The sequence below is a fragment of the Arachis stenosperma genome, chromosome 10 (genome assembly GCF_014773155.1).
Source record: "Arachis stenosperma cultivar V10309 chromosome 10, arast.V10309.gnm1.PFL2, whole genome shotgun sequence".
Lineage (NCBI taxonomy): Eukaryota > Viridiplantae > Streptophyta > Magnoliopsida > Fabales > Fabaceae > Arachis > Arachis stenosperma.
Window position 1 is genome coordinate 2,278,575 of NC_080386.1, and position 21,623 is coordinate 2,300,197.

The 21,623-nt window shown below is 31.4% G+C and overlaps 3 protein-coding genes across 3 annotated transcripts; all 3 read right to left on the reverse strand.

Annotated features, from left to right (window-relative positions):
- Positions 1-2,643: 2,643 nt before the first annotated feature.
- On the reverse strand, positions 2,644-5,574 carry LOC130954828 (NAC domain-containing protein 73). Its single transcript, XM_057881602.1, has 3 exons — positions 5,130-5,574; positions 4,858-5,047; positions 2,644-3,508 (listed from the first exon to the last, which is right to left on the reverse strand). The coding sequence occupies exons 1-3, from the start codon at positions 5,271-5,273 to the stop codon at positions 2,871-2,873; spliced, it is 972 nt and encodes a 323-aa protein (XP_057737585.1). The 5' UTR covers positions 5,274-5,574; the 3' UTR covers positions 2,644-2,870.
- Positions 5,575-11,671: 6,097 nt separating this feature from the next.
- Positions 11,672-13,005, reverse strand: LOC130957954 (serine/threonine-protein kinase-like protein ACR4). Its single transcript, XM_057884817.1, has one exon. It carries the CDS (start codon positions 12,774-12,776, stop codon positions 11,775-11,777), a length of 1,002 nt encoding a protein of 333 aa, XP_057740800.1. The 5' UTR covers positions 12,777-13,005; the 3' UTR covers positions 11,672-11,774.
- A 3,866-nt stretch (positions 13,006-16,871) lies between these two features.
- LOC130954607 (receptor-like protein kinase HSL1) lies at positions 16,872-20,655 on the reverse strand. The gene is given in 3 exon segments (XM_057881364.1): positions 16,872-17,457; positions 17,459-17,778; positions 17,982-20,655. Coding segments are annotated over 3 exon segments (3,003 nt in total). The 5' UTR covers positions 20,572-20,655; the 3' UTR covers positions 16,872-17,364.
- Positions 20,656-21,623: the final 968 nt, after the last annotated feature.

A 21,623-nucleotide genomic window follows, 5' to 3' on the forward strand; every position in this document is an offset into this window, starting at 1 on the left:
GTTTTGTTTCATGTGTTTTCACACAAAATAAGATCTAATTCAAAGTGCTTTGTTTTACTATAAAAGAAAGAATTAGTTGGCCAATAACACTGTCTTAATATTGTCATAGTAGATTGTTAGAGTAATTGTTGTATGAACTCTTAATTCAATCAATAAATTTAAGTTAATAAAAAATATATAAATAATTATATTTTTAATAGTAATATAAGTATGATTTAACTACTATATATAAATAAATTGCTTAATATTAATGTGCAGTATAAATGAGTTTTATATAACTACTAATATTCGATCAAATATTTATCTTCAAAGAATCATTAAGATGCTAAAGTTTGGTGACTTTTAAAATAATAATAGTGTACTTAAATAATTAAATATTTTTTGATCAAAGATATTATAATATAGGAATATATAATTTAGATAGATTTGGTCAAAATCTGAATTTGATTTTTATTAAAAAAATCAAATTGAATAAAATATACACATTTTTTACTTCTAGATTCGATTTGATCCTGTCATACAATTTTTGAATTGAATTGAATCGGATTAGATATAAAAATATGAGACATTTTATCATTTAAAAAAAATCTTGGCTTTAACTTTTTTTTTTATGAATATACTTTTTTTTCTTCATGTTTTACTTTAAAAATATTATTTAATATACTTTGCGGTTTCTTTATACAATACATCAATGATAACATCACATATATGCAACATTAACATCCACACAATGATGGATGATTACTCTTCCAAGTGTTACACTAAAATATGAAGGGAAAAAATGAAATTAAATAAAAAGAATAATAATTTATAGGAACAACATTCTTGTACTAGACGATAGATCTTATATTATTGTTGTACTAATTAACAATTAACAACTGAATACAAGTCTATTTAGTATCAAAACACAAGAGCCTACTTATATATATACTCTGAAGAGACCAACATAACTCTACAAAAGCTAGTAGAATTAATTACTTAAAGGACATCTAATAATTACTTCTTGATATAATTTAAGGCGAATGTTATTTACTTTTTCTAAAATAACATATAAATTATTTTTTTAATGTGATATATTCTAATGAATTTATTTATTTTAAATTTTTAGTAAAATTTAAATGACTAATTTATTTAATAAAATAAAAAATAAAAAATTGATTTCAGATCATTAAAATTTGTTAAAAATTTTAAAAAATATTTAAAAAATAATATTATATATTATTGTTTTATTTTTCACACAAAATCTCTAATTTCTAACAAAAATTAAATAAAAATCCAGATCTTTATAAAAAAATAATTACAAACTAGCTACATTAATTTTTAAAAAATAAGATATAAAGTGTTTTAATTTTTTATTTTTTTCATATAATTAAAAAACAAATTGTATAAAATAAATTTTTAAATTTAAAGATTTATTTAACATGATAAACTTTTTAACTTGAAAATTTTACAGTGACACTAATTTATGTTTCTATTTTTAATTTGTCACATTAATATTTTAGTTTAGAATTTAATTAATATAAAAAAAATTTAAATTAATATTTTAATAAATATATAACAAATATATTAAAATAAACATCAAATTAAAATTAAAATGTGACATATCAAAAAGAGTAACTTATATATTAGTTTAGAGATAATAAAATATCATTCACCTAATTTTAATAATCTGCACACTTGTCCTCAACCTTAAAATATAGATATGTCAAATTATTTTCATACAGAAATATCTTTAAATTAATAGTCACCTAATAAATTTACAACACAGTTAGGAATAGGATATTTAGTGTATTCAGGATGCTCCTTTATTTTCATTACTCTAATAATTTATTTGTTGGATAGACATTCATTCTGATTAAGAAACTTTAATTACTATCCACCTACGATATGACATTATTCTATTATTTTCTATTGTTTGTACGTTATTGAATGTTTGTTTCTTTTTCCCAGCGAATACGGGTGATGATCCTTGAAGAATACGGTTTCCAACTTTTGTAATTAAAAGTTTCATATTTTCTTGTATTTTCGTTACAGATAATGCATGTTATGGTTCCATATTAATTCTATGTGATTAAAACATATATATATATATATAGACTCTCATAAGGGGCGGAATCAGTAGGGAGAATCTATGGCCTTTTACATTATTTCAATATATCAAATTAGGATCCCGCTAGAGACATTGGAATTCACAAAAAATCGAACTTTTGACCATTCGAATCTAACGCATTAATATCATATTATGATACTACTTATTTCAAAAATTTCAGCTAATAGAAAAAAATAACACTAACGATTATATTTCTAATATTTCATAAACCTCCATTATATACATTATATAAATATTCCATTGACTCCTCATACTTTTCCATCAAATTAAAGTCTGTCGGATTTATTCGAAAAGAAACGGAAAGGCTATAGCTAGCTAGCTACTATTAAGATCAATATCAAAATGGATAACTTTCGTTCCAAGTCAAGTTGTCTATGTTGCCGAGAAATAATGTAGAAATTAAATGAACATCTATATATGATTTTCTAGTGTTTTATATTCAAGATATATTATTGGAGAAAAACAAAAAAGAGAAAGAGAAACATTTTAATTCATTATTTAACAAAGTTATGAATGGACAATAATAACCCTACTATTTATACCACAATATTTGAATGTACCTAAGCACTAAAATTAACATAAAAACCAACATTACTACAAATAAACACCTTTGATTATATGAGTGAGTCCTTAATTCACATCAAAGCCAATCAACTTAATTACATGTCACTCTAATTATATTAATCCCATATATCATATATGTATAGAATAAATATTGTCACTTAGTCAAAGAAATAATAATAATGAACGAATTATATTACTACAACTTTCTCTCAAAAAGTCTTGTTTTGTTGGCATTCCCATCCAGTGATGATGAAGCAAAGCGAAAAAGAGAAGAGGAATCACCTTGGAGAACCAAGTTTGGAATAAGTTGAGTAGGTGATGAACATCTTTGGCTATTATGATTGTGATTATGATGATGCTCAACATGGTCATAGTTTATGTAGTAGTCCACAACAGGAGCAGCAACATCATTATTATTTTTGTGCTTCTTACTGTTATTCATCATCAATATCTTTCCATAGGGAAGATCATCATCATCTTCCTTTATAACAATGGAATTGCCGCATTGTCTAGGTTGTGTTTGGTAGAACACTTTTGAAACTACTAGTTCTCCATCTCTTTCTTCTTCATTGCTTCCAAGATGGTATTGATGCATCACCCAGTTAGTTTTCTCAGGCTTTTTTTGCCTCCCATAGTTGGTGTATAGTACTAGAATCTTCTTGAAACCCTTGACTAGGCCGCCGGCCACCACCGCTCTTGTTTTTCCGGTTTTGTGCCACCTTGTTTCGCTTCCATCTTCATCGGTGTGAACCTTTCTTCTCTTCCTTGTTCCTGTTGTGTATGCTTTTGAAGGCCTGTGGAAGAAGTGCCGAATCTGCCCATCTTTCTTTACTCCTACATCATTAATTCATTCACAGAGGAACAGTTTAATAATAATCTTTCATTTGTCTCATACTTATTATATAAAGAAACTCTTATGTTAAGAAATTTATGCAAATAATCTTGACAAAAGGAGATGAGATATGGTGTAAAATTAAAAAGTTCCAAATTATTAAATTACTCTTCCACCTTATTCAATGACAACAATAAAGAAGTCTTATGGCCTATAAATTCAATCCAACAGAATACATAAATTCAATTACAATTTTAATCTTTATTATCTTATTTTTATCTTATCTTTAGTTATTCTTATCTTATTTTTAATTACTTTTATCTTTCATAGGACAATACTCTATATATATATTTAGTTTTATCCTCGTAATTTACAAAAATACAATTCAATTCAATCAATCAAAAAATACATACTAAAGTATTCTTTTCTTTGCGTACCCTTTGAATTTTGTTACAGATCATTATTATTGTTAGGGTAGTATTAGGTAAACAATGACCATCTTAAACAACATAAATGTTTTTAAAATTTTAGTTAAAGTAACAATACGTAATTAAATGTATGTGTATAATTAGTATATTAAAATTTAATTCTATATTTAATTTATTTTAAAAATTAAATTAGGTGATCATTGACCAAGTTGAATTTTGAAATCATCAATCTTTTCTTTTCTCTCCCGTTTTGGTTACAAGGATAAATTTAGGGTCATGTATGAAATAATGCTGCAGTAAGATATCAATCAATAGAAATTTAAATTTGTCATATAGGATATATAGGAGCTATATATGAAACAATCTAGGTAGGTATATATATCTATTGAGTATAACGAAGGCTCATGAAAATAGAAGAGTAGCATGGCAGCAACCCCACTTTTTGGTGTTGACATATAGATTTTGGCCGACACCCACCTTCTATTTGGTATGGCATGTTCAAATTTGACGTAAAATATAAACATTGCTAAACCTAAGAGTTTGATAGTCATTGCCACGACTCAACCATTTGAAAGGTGAAATCTTTATATATTTTCAGACTTCTTTTAATCACCCAGTAATTTATAGAATCTCTACATATATATATAACAAAGTTAAAAAAAATGTTTTAAAAGCTTAAAAGAAGATATCACAATAATTTAAATAAAATTCTAAGATCCCGCGTGTGGTGCGTATATATAATAATTATTAGATCCTTTTCAAAGAGAAGATCAAATTAAATCATTCTCGTTATTATTATTACAAAAAGAGTAATTAATTTCATGCATGCCGTGCACAGCAAGACGTGCGTGAAGCGTGCCTACCTTAAATTAGAAATGATATAATAAGTTTATAATAACCTATGTCTGGTAAAAGAGTAATACCTGGTAGTTTCTCTGGGTGTGTATAACAGATGCCATTCTCGTCTTGAAGCGTTGGTATGAACTCATCAATGAGAGGATGAAGGTTGGGCACATGAGACATAACTTTTGCCTCCAAATGCTCCAATATTTCAATGTCATTTGGGTCAAACTTCACTCCAGCTGGTAACCCCGGCAACTCATGAATTCCACCCTATCAAAACAATTAAACCAATTTATTATTTAATAAACCATAAGACCAAAAACAAAGAAAGAAGATAATTTAATTTGAGTACCTGCTCTTGGATTATTTGAATGTTATGGCTACATGAGGGGCAACTTATGTTTCGAATTTCTTGGTCGGATTTAGGTCTAAGAGTAATAGTACTATTATTGGAAGCAATGATCTCTTTCTCATGAGTCTCATTGCACCATGCCATCACAATAAATTAGACCACCCTCTAATTTTTCTTCCCTTATACTCAGAATTATAAAAAAAAAAATACCCAAAAATTGAAGAGGAGAAAAAATTACAAGTATGTAGTTAAAAGAAAGGTAAAGTAAGGTAGAAAGCATAGTACTACTTTATTTGTATCTCTTTCGGGACACGTTTTATCTCCCTTGACTTAGCTTATGATTACCACCGCCTTGAATTGGTTCTTATGTGCTTGATGATATTGGTGATTACTGATGGAGAGAGAAAGAGGAAAGATCAGATGAAGAAGAGGACAAAAGGTATAAGCAATAGATGAAATAAAAAGAAAAGGTGAGAACCAAAGGAAGCGGTTCTAGATATAAGGAAAGGTTGCTTGGACGTCAAGTTTGGTAGTAATTAATATTATGGTATATACGCTTTTTATAAAATAGAATAAATTCGTCCTAGACTACTAGACCTTTCTTTTTTTTATCCTGCATTCCTACATCTATATCTATGGTGTTGTAAAAAATTAAATTATTTCACTTATTATATATTAAGGCCAAACAAAAGGGTCTTATTATGATTATTATTAATTTATTATTATACATGAAAGTTTATGAATTTGTTTAGGTGAAGTTTTAAAAAAAAATATTTTTGAGTTATTTTTTAAAAAAATGTTATGAAAAAATAAAAGTAATTTTATGTTTAGATAATTTATAAAAAAAAATCTTTTTATTTATTAATTATATTTAGGTATAACAATATAAAAGTATTTTTAGTTTATTTATTACATAAAAAATATCTTTTTTAAAAAAAATCTTTTAAAAAAGATATAAATTACAGTTTTTCAAAAAAATATTTTTTTTATTTTTATAGTATTTTTATTTTTACTATTAAAAATTTGTTAAATATATTAAAAAATAAAAAAAATTTTATTAATTTTTTTATTAAAATAATGATGCCCAAATAAACATTATATATATGATTTTAAAAAGATGATCTAAGGCAAACATGATTCTTTTGAGAAAGAGATCCACATAATTAAGGTTTTGTGTGTGTCCAAAGCTGATTAGTGATGAGCTGCTAGTAGCTAGTGTCAAATTGCATTGGAGTACCCTCAAAGTTGTGTAAAAATTTAGATTAAGTATAATTTTGGTTCTTAAATATGGATTTAAATTTTTTTATTTTTAATTTTTTTATATAAAATTATCTCTAAAATTTAAAATTAAATTTTAAAATTATTATTTTTTTAAATATTAAAATTTTAAATTAAATTATTTATAACAAAAAAAATATAAAAAAAAAAGAAAGAAAGTGTTTTTACTTCTATAAAAAAGAAAGAAAGAAGAAGAAGGAAGAAAGGAAAAAGAAGTTGTCTACCATCCATCTGTATTTTCGTTTCTGCGGTCACTTCTATACAATTTTAGTCTCTAAAATAAGAACGATTTGAAAATTAAGTTAAATCTTAAAAACGATTTTGTATAAAAAAAAAGTTTAGAATAAAAATTTTTTTCGACCTATATGTTAAAAACGAAAATTATACTTCACTCTAAAAATTTGATACACATATCTACATATACCACAAAATGATATTTTCACTGTTTATATAAATTACTTATTACTAAAATAAAAATATAAAAAAATAGTGCATATAATAAGAAATGAATGAATAAAACATATACAAAGAATGAACTTTAGTTAAAAATATAATATATTTTTTTGCACCAACCAACAAAAAAAAAATACACACTAGTACTGCATATTCTCGTTAATATTCAATTCTTCACGAATCTCTCTCATTTTCCCCCCTCCATTCATCTCTGTTCCCTTCACACTGGGAACTGAATATCTTTATTCTCATTCAACAAAGTTGTGCTGGAAGCTAATGAGAGAGCATATTAGCTTGTTGGTGCAAACATACAGTAATTTAATTTAATTAACTATATGTGCTTAATTATTGGCATTTGTAGATGATGGACTTACAAACCTTGATTATTAGCAATATCAAGAATGATGAAGAATGCTGGATTACAACGTGGTTTTGTAAATCACATATAGCTTGGGGAAAACGAATGTTAACAATCAGCGTCTTATTATGATATAATTATTAAAGGGTTTGTGATAGAGTGACGTTCTGGTAAATTTGCATGAAAGGATAATGACGTGGAGGGATCCTATTGGTTGGATTGTTGGAGGTACGGTACATAGCAAAGACAGGAGCATAGGAGATTATAAGGCTTGAATTAATTAAGAAATAGTGACTTTTGTATGCGGCAGCCGACACGTCTTTGTGAGCTTGTCATAGAAGCCAAGCAACAGAAGCTTAGGCATTAAGCTTCACATTTTTTTTAAATATTTAAATTTTTTAAATTTTAAATTTTTATTTGAGATGATAAAATATAATTTTTTATTTTTAAATATTTTTTATATTTTTTTATTTATAAAATAAATAATAATAAATTATATTTTACCCTTAAAAAAATTTTAAAATTTAAAAGATTCAAATATTTTTTTCCATATCCCACGTAAGAAAACTTGTGTATAATTTTATTTTTTAATTATTAATTATTGTGTATAATTTATAAAATTGTATTTGGATGAAATATTTTTAAATTTAGGAACATTTTAAATGCATGGAAAATTTAATATTTAATTACAAAATTCTTTATTTGGATGAAGTTAATATACTACTTGTATATATAAAATTCTTTATATGGATAAGGTAATAGAATTGCCAACTTGTTTTCTTCTTCTTTAATGTTTAGACTTTCCTTCTTGTTAATTTTAAGTGAGATATAGAAAAAAGAAAACTTAAAATTTTCTCATTACAAGTGGAAATTGAAAATTTTATTTTATTTATCAAAATTCTTTAAATTTTATAAATTCTTTCAGTTAAAATATTCAAACACATAATTTTCTATTATTAAAAATTTTAAATATTTTCTATTTTTTTTCCTTTAAAAATAATGCTATAAAAATAATAGAACTTATTATTTTTTATCAATAATATCTAAAAGTGTTGATTAAGGTTAAAAGAATTGAATCCAACGAACTATAACTCAAATGACATAGTTTTTTCATCTTTACCTATAAATTTTGGGTTCGAATCTCACTCCTAATTTAAAAAAAATTAAAAGAATTGAATTGCTATCTAAAAATGTTAGCCAATATAAATTAAAATTACTGGTTGTTAAACTATTCTCCTCCCTTTAATTATCCTATTTAAACATGCTCTAAAAAATTATTATTTATAAAATTTGAATCTAATATCTCTTTTTTATCGTAATTAAAATATATATATATTTTTTTGTCTTGGATTAAGCCGTTCAACCTTGCCCAAATCCAACAACCCACCTGCCCCAAACCCAGATTCCGTTTCCGTTAAACGGCCTTCAGGAAAGTAAGCCCAACTCCCCTCCTTTAAATATTAAACTAGAATATGTACTGTATACGGGATAATATATAAAAATATATAATTTTTTTTTCAAAATTTTTAAATAAAAACACGTAAAGTAATTTTTGTTACAAAAAGTTTTATAAAGTTAATTAAATTTAACGTTTAATGATTTTTAATATTAAAAATAATAAAATCAATGATTAATAATTTTATTTTTTTAGTAACTTAAAAGAAAATAAACAACAACTAAAAAAGAAAAAAATAAACAAAAAACTGCTTAAGAAATGCAGTTCCGTTGAATACTACCCTCAAATTTCTTACAAGGCAACGGAAGCTCTGATCTACTTGGGGAGAAAGGGTCCTTATTGCAGTCTTTATCATGATGTCTGCTACTGTATTTGCATCTTCCAAGATCAATCGGAGATCAGCATGCCATTTCTAAGATATGATATCCCGTATTTTTAACACCAAAGGATCAATAAACCCAGAGCAATCCTCTAAATTATTGACAATAGTAAAAATTTTCATACAATCTGTTTCATATATAATGTCTCTTCTCTTTATCCCGAATCCCATGCTAAAAGAAAGCCTCTCCAAATAGCAAACAACTTTATTTTTGTTTATAAAATAAAAATAAATTTTAATAATATATAATAGATGGATTTTTTTGTTTATAAAATAAAAAATTTATTTATTTCCTCCAAAACGATTTTCTAACTCTATTTTCGTAGATACAATTTTTTTTTTGGAATTAACAAGTTCGCCGCCCCCTGGCAAACTCCATAATTTATATAGAGTTCGCCACACCCTCCGGCGAACTTTATAGTTCGCCCCCGGATGAATTCTATGATGAGTTCGGCAATAAAAGCAAGTCCATTGGAGCTTAAGCAGTCACAACCTCTCTAATTACTTTCTTCTTTCTCATTTTTATTGTTATTGCTAGCATGTCAGAAAATCCATTGTTATCCATTTACTACAATGGTGAAATAGTGTATGATGAAGAAGGTTTGATTGTCTTTAAATCGGGCCAGCTGATAATTACGCATATGACAACGGAAGTCAACAGTTTAACAGCATTGAAGAATTTGATATTGCATGCCCTCGGATAGCAGGAATCTAAAAAGGTGAAAAAAATTTACTACAGATATCTATCGAATTAGATGGCAATTTGTTTTATAAAAAGATATATATTATAGTTGTGTTTTCTTTGGCTTTGTTACAAGTATATTTATTAGACCGTCGTTATGATCGATATTTCTGTTGTTTTGAATTAGTTATCGGCTGCGCAACGACAAGGACGTACGGCTTATAAGGTCGTGGTACAACAGATGGACTAATATTCATCCATTGGAAAGGGGTTAAAATGGCAAGTTCACTTTTCCTTCACTATAATAAAAAAAAGGTTAAAAAATTATACCACACGATCAAGCCTCCCAGTGATGTGCTCAGCCTGATCCAGTCTATACATCTCATGCTCATAATCCAATAATTGCTGCTCTATCGAAACACAATCTACTCAAATAAAATTACATACGGGATTATTAAAAAATTAACTAAATGAGAAATGGCTTATAAATCTACTAATTTTAAGCTTAACTTACTTAACTGACGTCGTCAGATTAATTTATAAGTAACTCAACCTTAAATTTTAGTGCTCACCTAATTGTCTTTTAACTCACAACACAATGCTATACCAATAACTAAATTATCTAATAAGGTACTTTCATATATTCTTTTACATCATGATCCATAGCCACTATATTAAAAAACGGTAACATAAAATAATATACCTAACATAACAACACTAAAAAGTACGTCTACCTAAGTAACATGTAAACAATAAATCTATTATTCTAACTAACAAACAATCTATACCTAACAATTTTATCTAACATGTAAGGAGTAAACCAACTTAACATAAAAAAATAGACTTGGAACTGAGAGTGTCGTCCACAACAAACATCACGGAGGTCGAAAAGGTAGAAAAGAAAAAAATTACAAAAAAATTTTGGAGGATAGACTAAAAGAAGAAAGTGACAAACCATGGTCCCACGACATTTATATAGTGTGGCAAACTCATCGTAGAGTTCTTGTATAGAGTTCGCCGGCAAACTTTATATAAATTATGGAGTTCGTCCGGGAGCGGCAAACTTGCTGTTAATTAAAAAAAAATTGTATTTACAAAAATAAAGTTAAAAAATCGTTTTGGAAAAAATAAATAATTTTTTATTTTATAAACAAAAAAAATCCTATAATAGATATATATTGATATTAGCGTTGAACTAGTCTTACATATTTTTACAATTTTACAGTTAACAAAGAAACTAGTCATCCATCTTTCGAATATTCAAATTCAGATATTTATTTAAGTGGACAAGTGAGTTGATCACTCAATGAATCAAGTTAGTTTCTTAATGTTCATGTATTTTAAAATCTTTAAAATATGCCTGTATTAACGTTCAAATAGAAAAAAGTATGCCTATATTTTTCATACAAGATACGATGTAACAATGAAAAAGCTGTAAAATAAAATTACATAAATATAAGCTGATTAAGAGTTGAAAAAATGAGAGTCATAAGATTCGGAAAAAAGAAAATGTTCCTTTCATTACATAAATGTTCACCATCCTAATGTCAAGGGCACCGTCCACTTCTTAATTTCAATAATCCCCACCAAATGATATTTTGGTAGCTTCAAATAATTTATATCTAATTTTTCTGACTTCTCAACCCGTCAGAACTTTTGTGATAATGCCATGCCCTCTTCTAGTCTTCTTCCTCAATGAAATTCTCATACCAATCACTAGCATCTGATAAATGTCAAATTAAAATCACCTAACTTATCCCCCTTTTAATCAACTCTTATTGAAAATGTGCATATGATATGATATGATGTATTTACTTTTCATGGACCCAAAATGCATGCAATATATATCATTTTATTGGTAATTAGTCAGCATCTAAATATGTATAATATTGAAAAGGCAAAATTACTATACCAATTTGATTTCACAACCCAACAACTTTATATAACATCTTTTTCTTTTATTACCATCATTTTATACACAATTAACGCCATTTTATTACTATAAAATACAAAGAAAAATGAGTGATACAAATAATTTTCTATGGAAAAGACACTTGTATTTCTAAATCGTTCAAAATGGTAGCAACTTGAGCAACACTAGGCCTACACTTTCTTGGATTACCAACACAAGCTGAAGCAACTTTGGCCAATCTAACCAAAGGACTCATATCAGAAGGAGTCACAAGCCTGGGATCTAAAACTTGACCAAAACTCATTTCCTTAATCAAAGGCAATGCCCAATTTGCCAATGACCCTCCCTCACACCCTCTTCCACTTAGAAGCTCCAAAAGCACCACACCTAAACCATAAACATCACTCTCTTTAGTAGCACCACCCCCTCTCTCATTCCAATACTCACCATCCACATACCCCACTACCCCTCTCTTCTCCATTGGTGCCAAGAAGTTAAGTCCATAATCACATACCCTGGCACAGAAATTCACATCAATAAGAACATTAGAGGACTTAACACAACCATGTACTATGTTTGGTGCTACCACTTCATGCAGGTATTGAAGCCCTCTAGCTACACCTGCTGCAATTCTAAACCTCTTGCTCCAATCCAGGAGTGAAACACCATCTTGGTTTTGTTGTAAATAGAATTCCAAGCTTGCCATTCGGATAAACTCCATGACTACAACTCTTTCCCCTGGCGCTTCGGAGAATCCTATGATTGGAACAACGTTGGGGTGTTGTGCCAATGAGAGCCACTTCAACACAGATGAGAATCCAAAGCCTGCATTGCTCAAAACAAGAAAAGGGTGGATCCTCTTCACAGCTACAAGCTCTGCATTCGACAGCGTTGCGGCATAAACCGTTCCTAGGCGACCCTGGCCAACAATTCTCCTATGGTTGAAGCCATCAGTGGCAGCATCAAGTTCCATTAAAGGGTATGCACGAGCACAAAATTTTACCGGAAGTGTTTCCTCGGATTCAACCGGCTTTTTCTTGCATGCAAGAAACAGAACAACACCAAGAACTATGAGAGATATGGATAGAGCCACCATGACCAAATCATAAGCAATCTTGGCATGGTCCATTTCTAGTTTTGGTCCTTCTTTTCTCTTTTCAATTGCTTGCAGGAAGTGAATTGGAATTTGAAGGGTAGTTTGTCAAAGTGGTATGAGGAAACTAGCTTTATATTATATAAATGTGATTTAACACAATTGGATGAGAGATTTTATCAAACAGTTGGAGGGTATGTTTAAACTTCGGAGGAGAAAAAAGAGAGTATAAGTTTGACAAAAAGAGATTTAGTATTTGCCTATTTGGTGAGATTAGTTGTGGTAGCTCAATGTTGGAGCCATGCCACTGTTTTTATATACCTGACATACTGAAATTTACATATTATGCTAGAAAGACAATAATTTAAAATTATTTTATTTAATTTAATATTTATAATTGTATATATTTGACATTTAAAATTATACATTTATTATATCTAATATTAAGTAGTTATTTTAGAAATAATTAATAAATATAACATAAGATAATTTTAAACTGATTTAAGTTCATTTTCATTGCCTCTTAAATATTTCTGATTTTAAAATAAGACTTAGGAAGATCCATTTTTCATAAGGGTCATTCTCACAATTAAATAAATGGGACTATGGTACTACGTTAGCATACACATAAAGACAGCGCGCAGTATACAAATGTAGCAACATAATTAGAGAATTGTTGTTACACATTGTGGCTCCTTAAATTCTGCTAAAGGATATGTATAAATTAAAGTGGTTTGAGCGAGGTTTCGGTTTATTAGACGAATCGTTGATCTGGTTGGTGCATCTATCCACTCTTTATGTGTGCCTTTTTCACTTACTTTTGTACTAAAAGTTTCAATTTATATAGTCTAAAAGGTGTTGGGGATTCATCAGATACAGAGAATTTGGTTTCAGCAAACCAACTTCTCTGTCTTTTTTAGTTCTCCAATTCTTTGTAGCTTTGTCTGTAATGTTGTTGGTAGGTATTTTAATAGATTCTTTTCTTCACCAAGTATTGGACTAGGAGTGGATTTTTTTCGGTAAAAAAAATTGGATGGTGTACAATGTTTGATCTCACTTTTTATTATTATTCTCTCTTCTATTTATTTTTGTCTCCACTTATAGAATTAAAGGTGAAAAATTATACTTTATTCTTTTAAGTGTTAAAAAAAATTGGAGAGCATCCATTTCGGTATTAGACTTTGTTTTTGCATATTATTTGTGATATTCTGTGTATAGGTTGGCAGGGGTTATTCCAATGCTGACTCATAGTAAATGGTATAAGAGACAGCTTGGAAACTGTGTTATTCTCAATTTCTCATATCGTTGACTACTTGACTGCAACTTTCTTAAAAGCTAACGTAAATTAAAGGAAAAGTCATCTTAATTTAAGATATAATAGCAATAAGAATATACTACGTGTGGAAAATTTTGATAGAAAATATAAAATAAATATAAATGTTTTAAGTTTCTTTTATACATTAAATGGATTCTTTAAAATTAAAATTTTCTGTGTTTACTTTCTTAATCTTTTTTTTCTAACATAAAACAAATGTTAAGTAAGTGTGCATATCAAACCAGGCCCCAAAAGAAATAGTAAGCGTGCAAAGGATTTTATAATAACATCAATAGTATGGGGAGGAACCTCACTCATTTGAATGCATAATTGAAACCAATGATAGATAAATAACAAAAATAGGAGGACCCCCAATTTTTAACTGCAAAGTTAAAATTAATAGCGATAATAATAATAACAATAAGAATGAATGGACGAGGTATTTCCTTTTCATTAATATAAATGGAGAAGAACATCTGCAAATCGCAAGTGAATTGTGATGCACCGGATTCTGAAGTAGCCAAGTATATGCTGGCCACAGACATAGCTATTAGGCTACAGCTGATGAAACCACTAGTAGTACATGAGCAAAGCCCGCTAGGGAAACATAATATTTATATGAAAATAATAGGGGCCCATGGACTATTCATGATAATGCAGACGGGCTTGGCTGCTAGCTCTAAGGAGGCCCACCAGTTGAATCATATAAGATGGTATAAAAAATAATTTATATGTTAACCAACTTAGGTTAATCAAGTAGTCAGCTCATTTATCCGCTTAAGTAAGTGTCGAGTGTTCGAATTCTGCCTTATGGATCAGCAACTTATTGACCAGTGTCAAGCCCTTAAATAAAGCTTAGGTCTATAATGAATTAATCTTTAACCTGTCGGGCTGATTGGAAATACCGTCGACAACCAAAAAAAATTTATAATGTTCGTCCTTGTTATTATTTCTGTAATCAGACAAGCATGGATTTGATTGCTGGATTTGGTGGAAGGATATCTTGGAAGATTTCAAGCAATAAGTTATTGGTGTGGTGGCTGTTATTTGGGAAAGCAAGAAACTTAACATCATCAATAATAGTATTTCATGCAATAGTATTGTTTTTTTTCCCTCGTAGTTTCCCTTTTCTTAAGGGCAATAGACACATTATTACTTGTAGCTGATTTCACTTTTAGTAGCATAAGGCTAGCCTGTGTAATTTGTATTAATTGCATTATTACATGATAGTGTGTTAAACTTACAGATTGAGTTGAACCCTTAGTTTATTGGGTTGACATTATGGTTACTTTGGTTTGATTCCTTATGAAATTTGAAGCCACATTTTGGTGAAGAAATGCTCCAATATTCACACTGTAATTGCATTCTGTATAAATTGATGTTTTGTTTGGATTGGTTTTTGGACCTACCCCAACCATGTCTTGCTATTCCTTCAGCAGCTTCTCTTCATGAGTTTTAACAAAAGAACAATAAAATAATATTATGGTCAACAGTATGAGAATGGACCTTTTTTTTTTCATTTTCTTTTGGGTCAAGAACAGCATAATGGTCCTTACAAAACTCTCCTTTTTCCTTATTGGTCTAAACAAGTTTGGGCCTCAAGGTGGATCATGGATCAAGCCAATATTGAACTGAATAGGTGTAGTATTAATTTGGATCAGTTAACCAACTTGGGTTGGTCGAGTGGTCAGCTCACTCGTCTACTTAAGTAAGTATCGGGAGTTCGAACCTCACCTTGTGCATGCAGCAACCCATTGGCCAGCAGCAGACCCTTAAATGGAGCTCAGATCCGCGATGAATTAGTCCTTAACCTGTCGGGTCGGGGCCCGGAAGATACCGTTTGGGTAAACAAAAAAAAAATTTGGATCAGTTTCATAAAGTGGGAGAGTAGTAATCATGGGATGAAGTTTGCACTAGGGAATGGTGATCCAAACGTCACTATTTATGAGGCTATGATCCATGCATTGCTCTTCAAATGCCACAGCTTTGCGCTAATGATGCATTTACAACATTGGAGAGGAACTAGAGGAAACTACCAAAATGGGAAACAAGAGTGTCATATTCATTGTTACAAAAGTGTGGTTCTAACTGCAATAATTCCCTTTACCAAATTTTAGCAGTCCCTTGAAGTAGATGTCATAATAAGTAACCACTAGCTGAAGTCATTTTGCAACAGAAATGAGTACTAGTGCCTATGCTATACACCCAACCTCATTAATACTCCTCCATAGGCCTAGAGAAGGAGTAGTAGTACCATATGTACTGGATGGAACCTGCAATTAAAAGAGAGGGCCCATAAATGACAATGCCTCCCTAACCACCTCATTAAAACACACATTCATATGTTGCTAAATAAGCATATAGCTCAACTAACTAGAATCCGTAAAGTGGTTCGTTCATTCGTCTGTTTAAATAAATGTTAAAAATTTAAAATACAATTTTTAAAAACTAAGAGTGCTTTTAAAATCACTTAAAAAAAAATTTTTCAAAATTAACTTGTCCTTATCAAAATTGAAAAGTTTAATATAATTTCATACATTAATTAATATCTAAATTTAAAAATATTTAATATCTATTATAATATTATTAAATTTTAAAAATTATTTTATTAAATACACTTATTATTATTTATACTTATTAAAAATTAATTTTAATTTAATTTATCAAATACATATGTCACAACTTTTAAAAAGTAAACTAAACCGTAATAAATTACTTCATGTTCTATTCATATAAAATAATATACAATTATCTTATCAAATAATAATAATAATTATAGATTCCCAACATGGGGAATCATTTTCCATTACGTAATGACTGAAGTTGAACTGAATTTCTACAGTGAATTGCTATTGGAATTTTAGAAGGTATGATTTTACAACTTACGTGACTCATGGCAGAGACAGGTCACATCTTTTTCTTTAGCAATGACTAGTGAGAATGTAATTTAATAAATAGCATTAATGCAAAACCACCATTCAAATTCTCTAGCAGGGAACCCCCTTGATAAAATATCAACCACCTTAACTTTACAGGGGAAAACAGCACCAACTTCTACTATTCTATTTTCAACCCCAAAGTCACTTTCAAAAAAAGAGAAAGTATAAATTCAATTTAAAAAAAAAAAACTCTTTTCTATCCCATTTCTTTAGCCAACTTTTGTTAAAACAAACCAAACCATGAGTGGGAAACATGGATGAATGAAGTTGGCACTATAATAATAATAAATAAATAAGAATTAAGAAGCTCCCAATCTCCCAAGCCCCTCCTTTTGAGAACCAAAAAACAATGCAATGACATCCATTTGAACTAAGCAACACTTCCATGATGAGAGCCATCATCATAGTAATAAGGGGGCAAATTGCCATCATTCTTGGTTGACTTTGTTCTGTTGATATCTGGGGTTAGGAGGGGTGGTGGTGCCAAGCTCTTGCAACATCTTCACCACTCTTCTCATTGCAGGCCGGTTTATTGGGAGGGGGCTTGTGCACACAAGGCCAATGTTGAGCACCTTACATATATCTTGTTTGAAAGAAGAATCTAGCCTTGAGTCAACCACATGCTCCACACCTTTTTGATCCAAGGTTGTGCAAACCCATGAAACCAAGTCCTTTTCCCCAAATTCAGGGTCTACCGGCCTCCTTCCACTAACCAACTCTAGTATCACAACACCAAAGCTATATATGTCACTCTTCTCATTCACTCTAAGCGTGTATGCATATTCTGCACATGCCAAATTCATAATGTCAGTTAGGCTTGCCTCCAAAACAGAATATACATCATAATTTATAATGCTAAATTACTTGGTAATACTAATAACACTATTGGTCCTATGTGATTTTCTTGCAAAATCTCAAGTATCAAACTAATCTATTGAGACAAACTTGAGCAATGATTTATCAATTCACATGAAATGCTTTACTAACCTGGTGCAATATATCCACAAGACCCTGCTATGACAGACATGGATTTTGTTCCTTTTCCGGTGGTTTCGACAACCTTAGCTACTCCGAAATCTGCCACCCTTGCACCAAACTCTCCATCCAGCAAGATATTGTTAGATTTCACGTCTCTATGTACAATTGGAGGAACACAATCATGGTGCAGATAAGAGAGGCCTTCTGCGGCATCAACCGCTATCTTGTACCTGGTTGGCCAATCCAACAACCCTCCTTTGCTGCTATGCAGCAAATCACCAAGGCTTCCATTCGGCATGTACTCATAAACTAACAGCTTGCAATCCCTTGTGGTGCAGCAGCACCAGAGCTTCACAATGTTCTTGTGCCTAATTTTACCCAATGTCTCAACCTCTGCATCAAAAGCATTGTCTTGAAATCGGCCATTTTCGACATCTCCACCACATTCTATTTCCTTCTTAACCCCTTCCCATATCTTCTTCACGGCGACAGCTTCACCGTTACTAAGCACAACCTTGTAGACTTTCCCAGAAGATCCGCTTCCTATCACATTATCTTCATCAAGGCAGTTCAAGATCTCATCCTCACCAAAACCCAGTTTGTGAAATGACATCAGTGTCCACTTTGACTTATCAATAGCCCTTGCATTCTTGAAACCCTTGTACTTGAAGTAGAACCATACCACACCAACAACAAACACCAAAGTGGCAACAATGAACATGGTTCTAAGCAACCAAACAAAGCTTCTACTCTTATCCTTATCTCTTGCATTACATAAACCCTTCAAATCCCCACACAAACCAGGGTTACCAAGAAAGCTAGCCTTGTACATATCCTTAGCCAACATTGGGGGAAGTTCTCCATTCAACTGATTATGAGACAAATTGAGCTCATTCAGCCTCAAATTCTGCAAACCAAGGGGTACTTTCCCAGAAAACTTGTTATTAGAAAGATCAAGAAAATTAAGCACTGACAAACTACCAATTTCCTTAGGGATTTCACCACCAATCTCATTGTTAGCCAAATTCAACTCGTTCAGTTTCTTCCATGATTTAATCTCATTGGGAAGCTCTCCACTGAGCTTATTGTTATGCAGATCAAGAGTACCAAGCTGACCAAGATTCACAAAACTCTGAGGCAACGAGCCATTGAACTTGTTATCGCCACCAGAAAATTCCTGAAGAGTTTCCAACCATCCAATCTCTTGAGGGATTGGACCCTCGAAACCGTTCTTCGAAAGCCTCAACAGCGAAAGATTCCTCGCTCCGGCAATGGTACTTGCGATTGAACCAGAAAACGAGTTGTCGACAAGCTCAAGCAGAGACACATGAGGAAGACCCCACAAACCCGCCGGAACCTCGCCGGAAAACCGGTTGAAACCGAGCCTTACACGCGTTAAGCTCGTGCATGCGCCAAGACTCGCCGGAACCTCGCCGGAAAACGAGTTATATATCAACAGAAGCTCCTCCAACTGGCCGTGATCACATAGAGTCCCCGGAATGGGACCGGAGAACTGGTTGGTCGAGAGATCAATCCATCTCAACGGCGCATTCTTCCCCAGATTCTCCGGCAACTTCCCGGTGAACCTGTTGTCGAACAACCTCAACTCATAGAGGTTCGGCGAGTTTGCAATGGTCGCCGGCAAGTTCCCATGGAAGCGATTCTCGTAAAGGTTGAGACTTTCGAGCGGCAAACGGCAGAACTCATCGGGAAGTTCACCTTCCAAGTGGTTCATGGACAGATCAACGAGCCTCAAGGAGGTAAGGTTCGACATTCCCTTGGGTAACTCGCCGGACAACGAGTTGTTATACAACTCGAGCTGAACCAGGCGAGTCAACCCGGTGAGCGAAGCGGGAATGGAACCGTGGAGGTTATTGAATGCAAGGTCCAAGTCGACGAGGCTCTTGAGGTTACCGAGTGATTCGGGTATTTCACCGACGAGGTTGCACTGAGTGAGCCACAGAACCTCGAGGTTCGTGAGGTTACCGAGCTCCGGCGGAATCGGAGCCGGTGAAAATGGGTTGTAAGAGAGGTTGAGCATCTTGAGGGTGGTGATGTTGCCGAGGGAAGGTGGTATGGTTCCTTCTAGAAGATTGTAGACGAGGCTGATGACCTGGAGTTTCTGGAAGGCTCCGAAGGAGGGAGGGATGGGGCCGGAGAAGTTGTTTCCGGCGAGGTCGAGGTGGCGGAGGTTGGGGAGCAAGGAGAGAGAATGAGGGAGGGGTCCGGTGAGGAGGTTCTGGGAGAGATCGAGGTGGAGGAGGGAGCGGCAGAGGGAGATGTCGGAAGGGAGAGTGTCGTTGATGGAGTTGTTGAAGAGGATGAGGGTGGTGAGGTTGCGGAGGCGGCAGAGGGAGTGAGAGGGGAATGGGCCAAAGAGGTTGGCGGAGGAGAGGTCGATGGTGACGACGGTGTCGGAGTGGCAGGTGACACCGAACCAGTTGCAGGGGGTGGAGTCTCTGGTGTTCCAGTTGGAGAGCGTGGAATGAGGGTCTTCCATGGCGAGCTTCATTTCATACAGGAACAGTCCTTCTTGGTTCAGTGACTCTGCTGCCGCTGATAGAACCGCCAGAACCACCAACACAGAGATTGGACGCATTCTTTCTTTAGTGAAGTGATGAAGAAGAAGACAATCAAGAAGAAGAAGAAGAGAATGGAGAAGGGGAGTGAAGTCAGATTGTATTTGATTTAATGCTGCCGCTTGGACCATGCATTCACCATTTCCATTCATCTTTATCCTTCAACTCTTGTCAACTTACAATCATTACAGCTTTTTTTATTTTTTTTTTAACGTGAAATTGCTGGTTGAGATGTTGCGAAAATTTTTACTTGATTTAATTCAATATTTTTAGAAAAAGTATATGAACCAACTAATAATCAGCCAAGAATAGAATAACATAATTAATTATAATTAATTTTATTAATTTATAATTTAATTTGTTTGTTAAATTATTGTTGATCACGTTCAAAATATGAAGGAAAATACACTAGTGTTAGGAGAGAATTATAGAACAGATATTTTGATCATTTATTAGTTGGTTTCATATAATTAATGATGTTTTATTAATGCGTAACACATGAAACATAGAAATCATATCCAAAACCATCCAATTTACAAGAAAAAGAAACATCCATGTGCCTATCAGTAGCAACAATTTACTAGTTGGCTAATTCTTGGTTTATATAGAGTTGGTTCCCTAGCATTGTTGATATTTTTATTAAAAGAGCAATGCTAGGAGTATCAATTTTTGTGATTGTTAATCATCAACTAGTTATCAATGATGATTTGATGATGTGAGATTGGTGTGAGATTTTATCCAATGGCTCACCTTCCTCTGTTGGTTACATACCGACTAAAATTCAATAAAACTACTGGTCTCTAAACTTTTTCTTATTAAAATTTACTCAGTATTTAATTAATAAAAAAATTAAAAAATTTTATATTATTAAATATAATTTTATATTACTAAAAATATTATTAATGATTAATTAATAATTATATTTTATAAAATCTATTAACTCCTTAGTATTTCTCTTTTTACCTTATATTTAAAATGGTTAAACGATTTGATCTACATTTTATACCTATATTTATTAAATAATTTAATACATTTGATTAAATTATTATTTAATAAATTTTAATTACATAGA

Bases quoted from the DNA above. Each gene is read 5' to 3' on its own strand.
- LOC130954828 (XM_057881602.1), bottom strand. From the start codon at position 5,273: ATGGCATGGTGCAATGAGACTCATGAGAAAGAGATCATTGCTTCCAAT. The intron at 5,048-5,129 runs GTACTCAAATTA...TTGTTTTGATAG, and splicing joins TTCAAATAATCCAAGAGCAG to GGTGGAATTCATGAGTTGCC. The intron at 3,509-4,857 runs GTATTACTCTTT...TTAATGATGTAG, and splicing joins ACACCCAGAGAAACTACCAG to GAGTAAAGAAAGATGGGCAG.
- LOC130957954 (XM_057884817.1), bottom strand. From the start codon at position 12,776: ATGGACCATGCCAAGATTGCTTATGATTTGGTCATGGTGGCTCTATCC.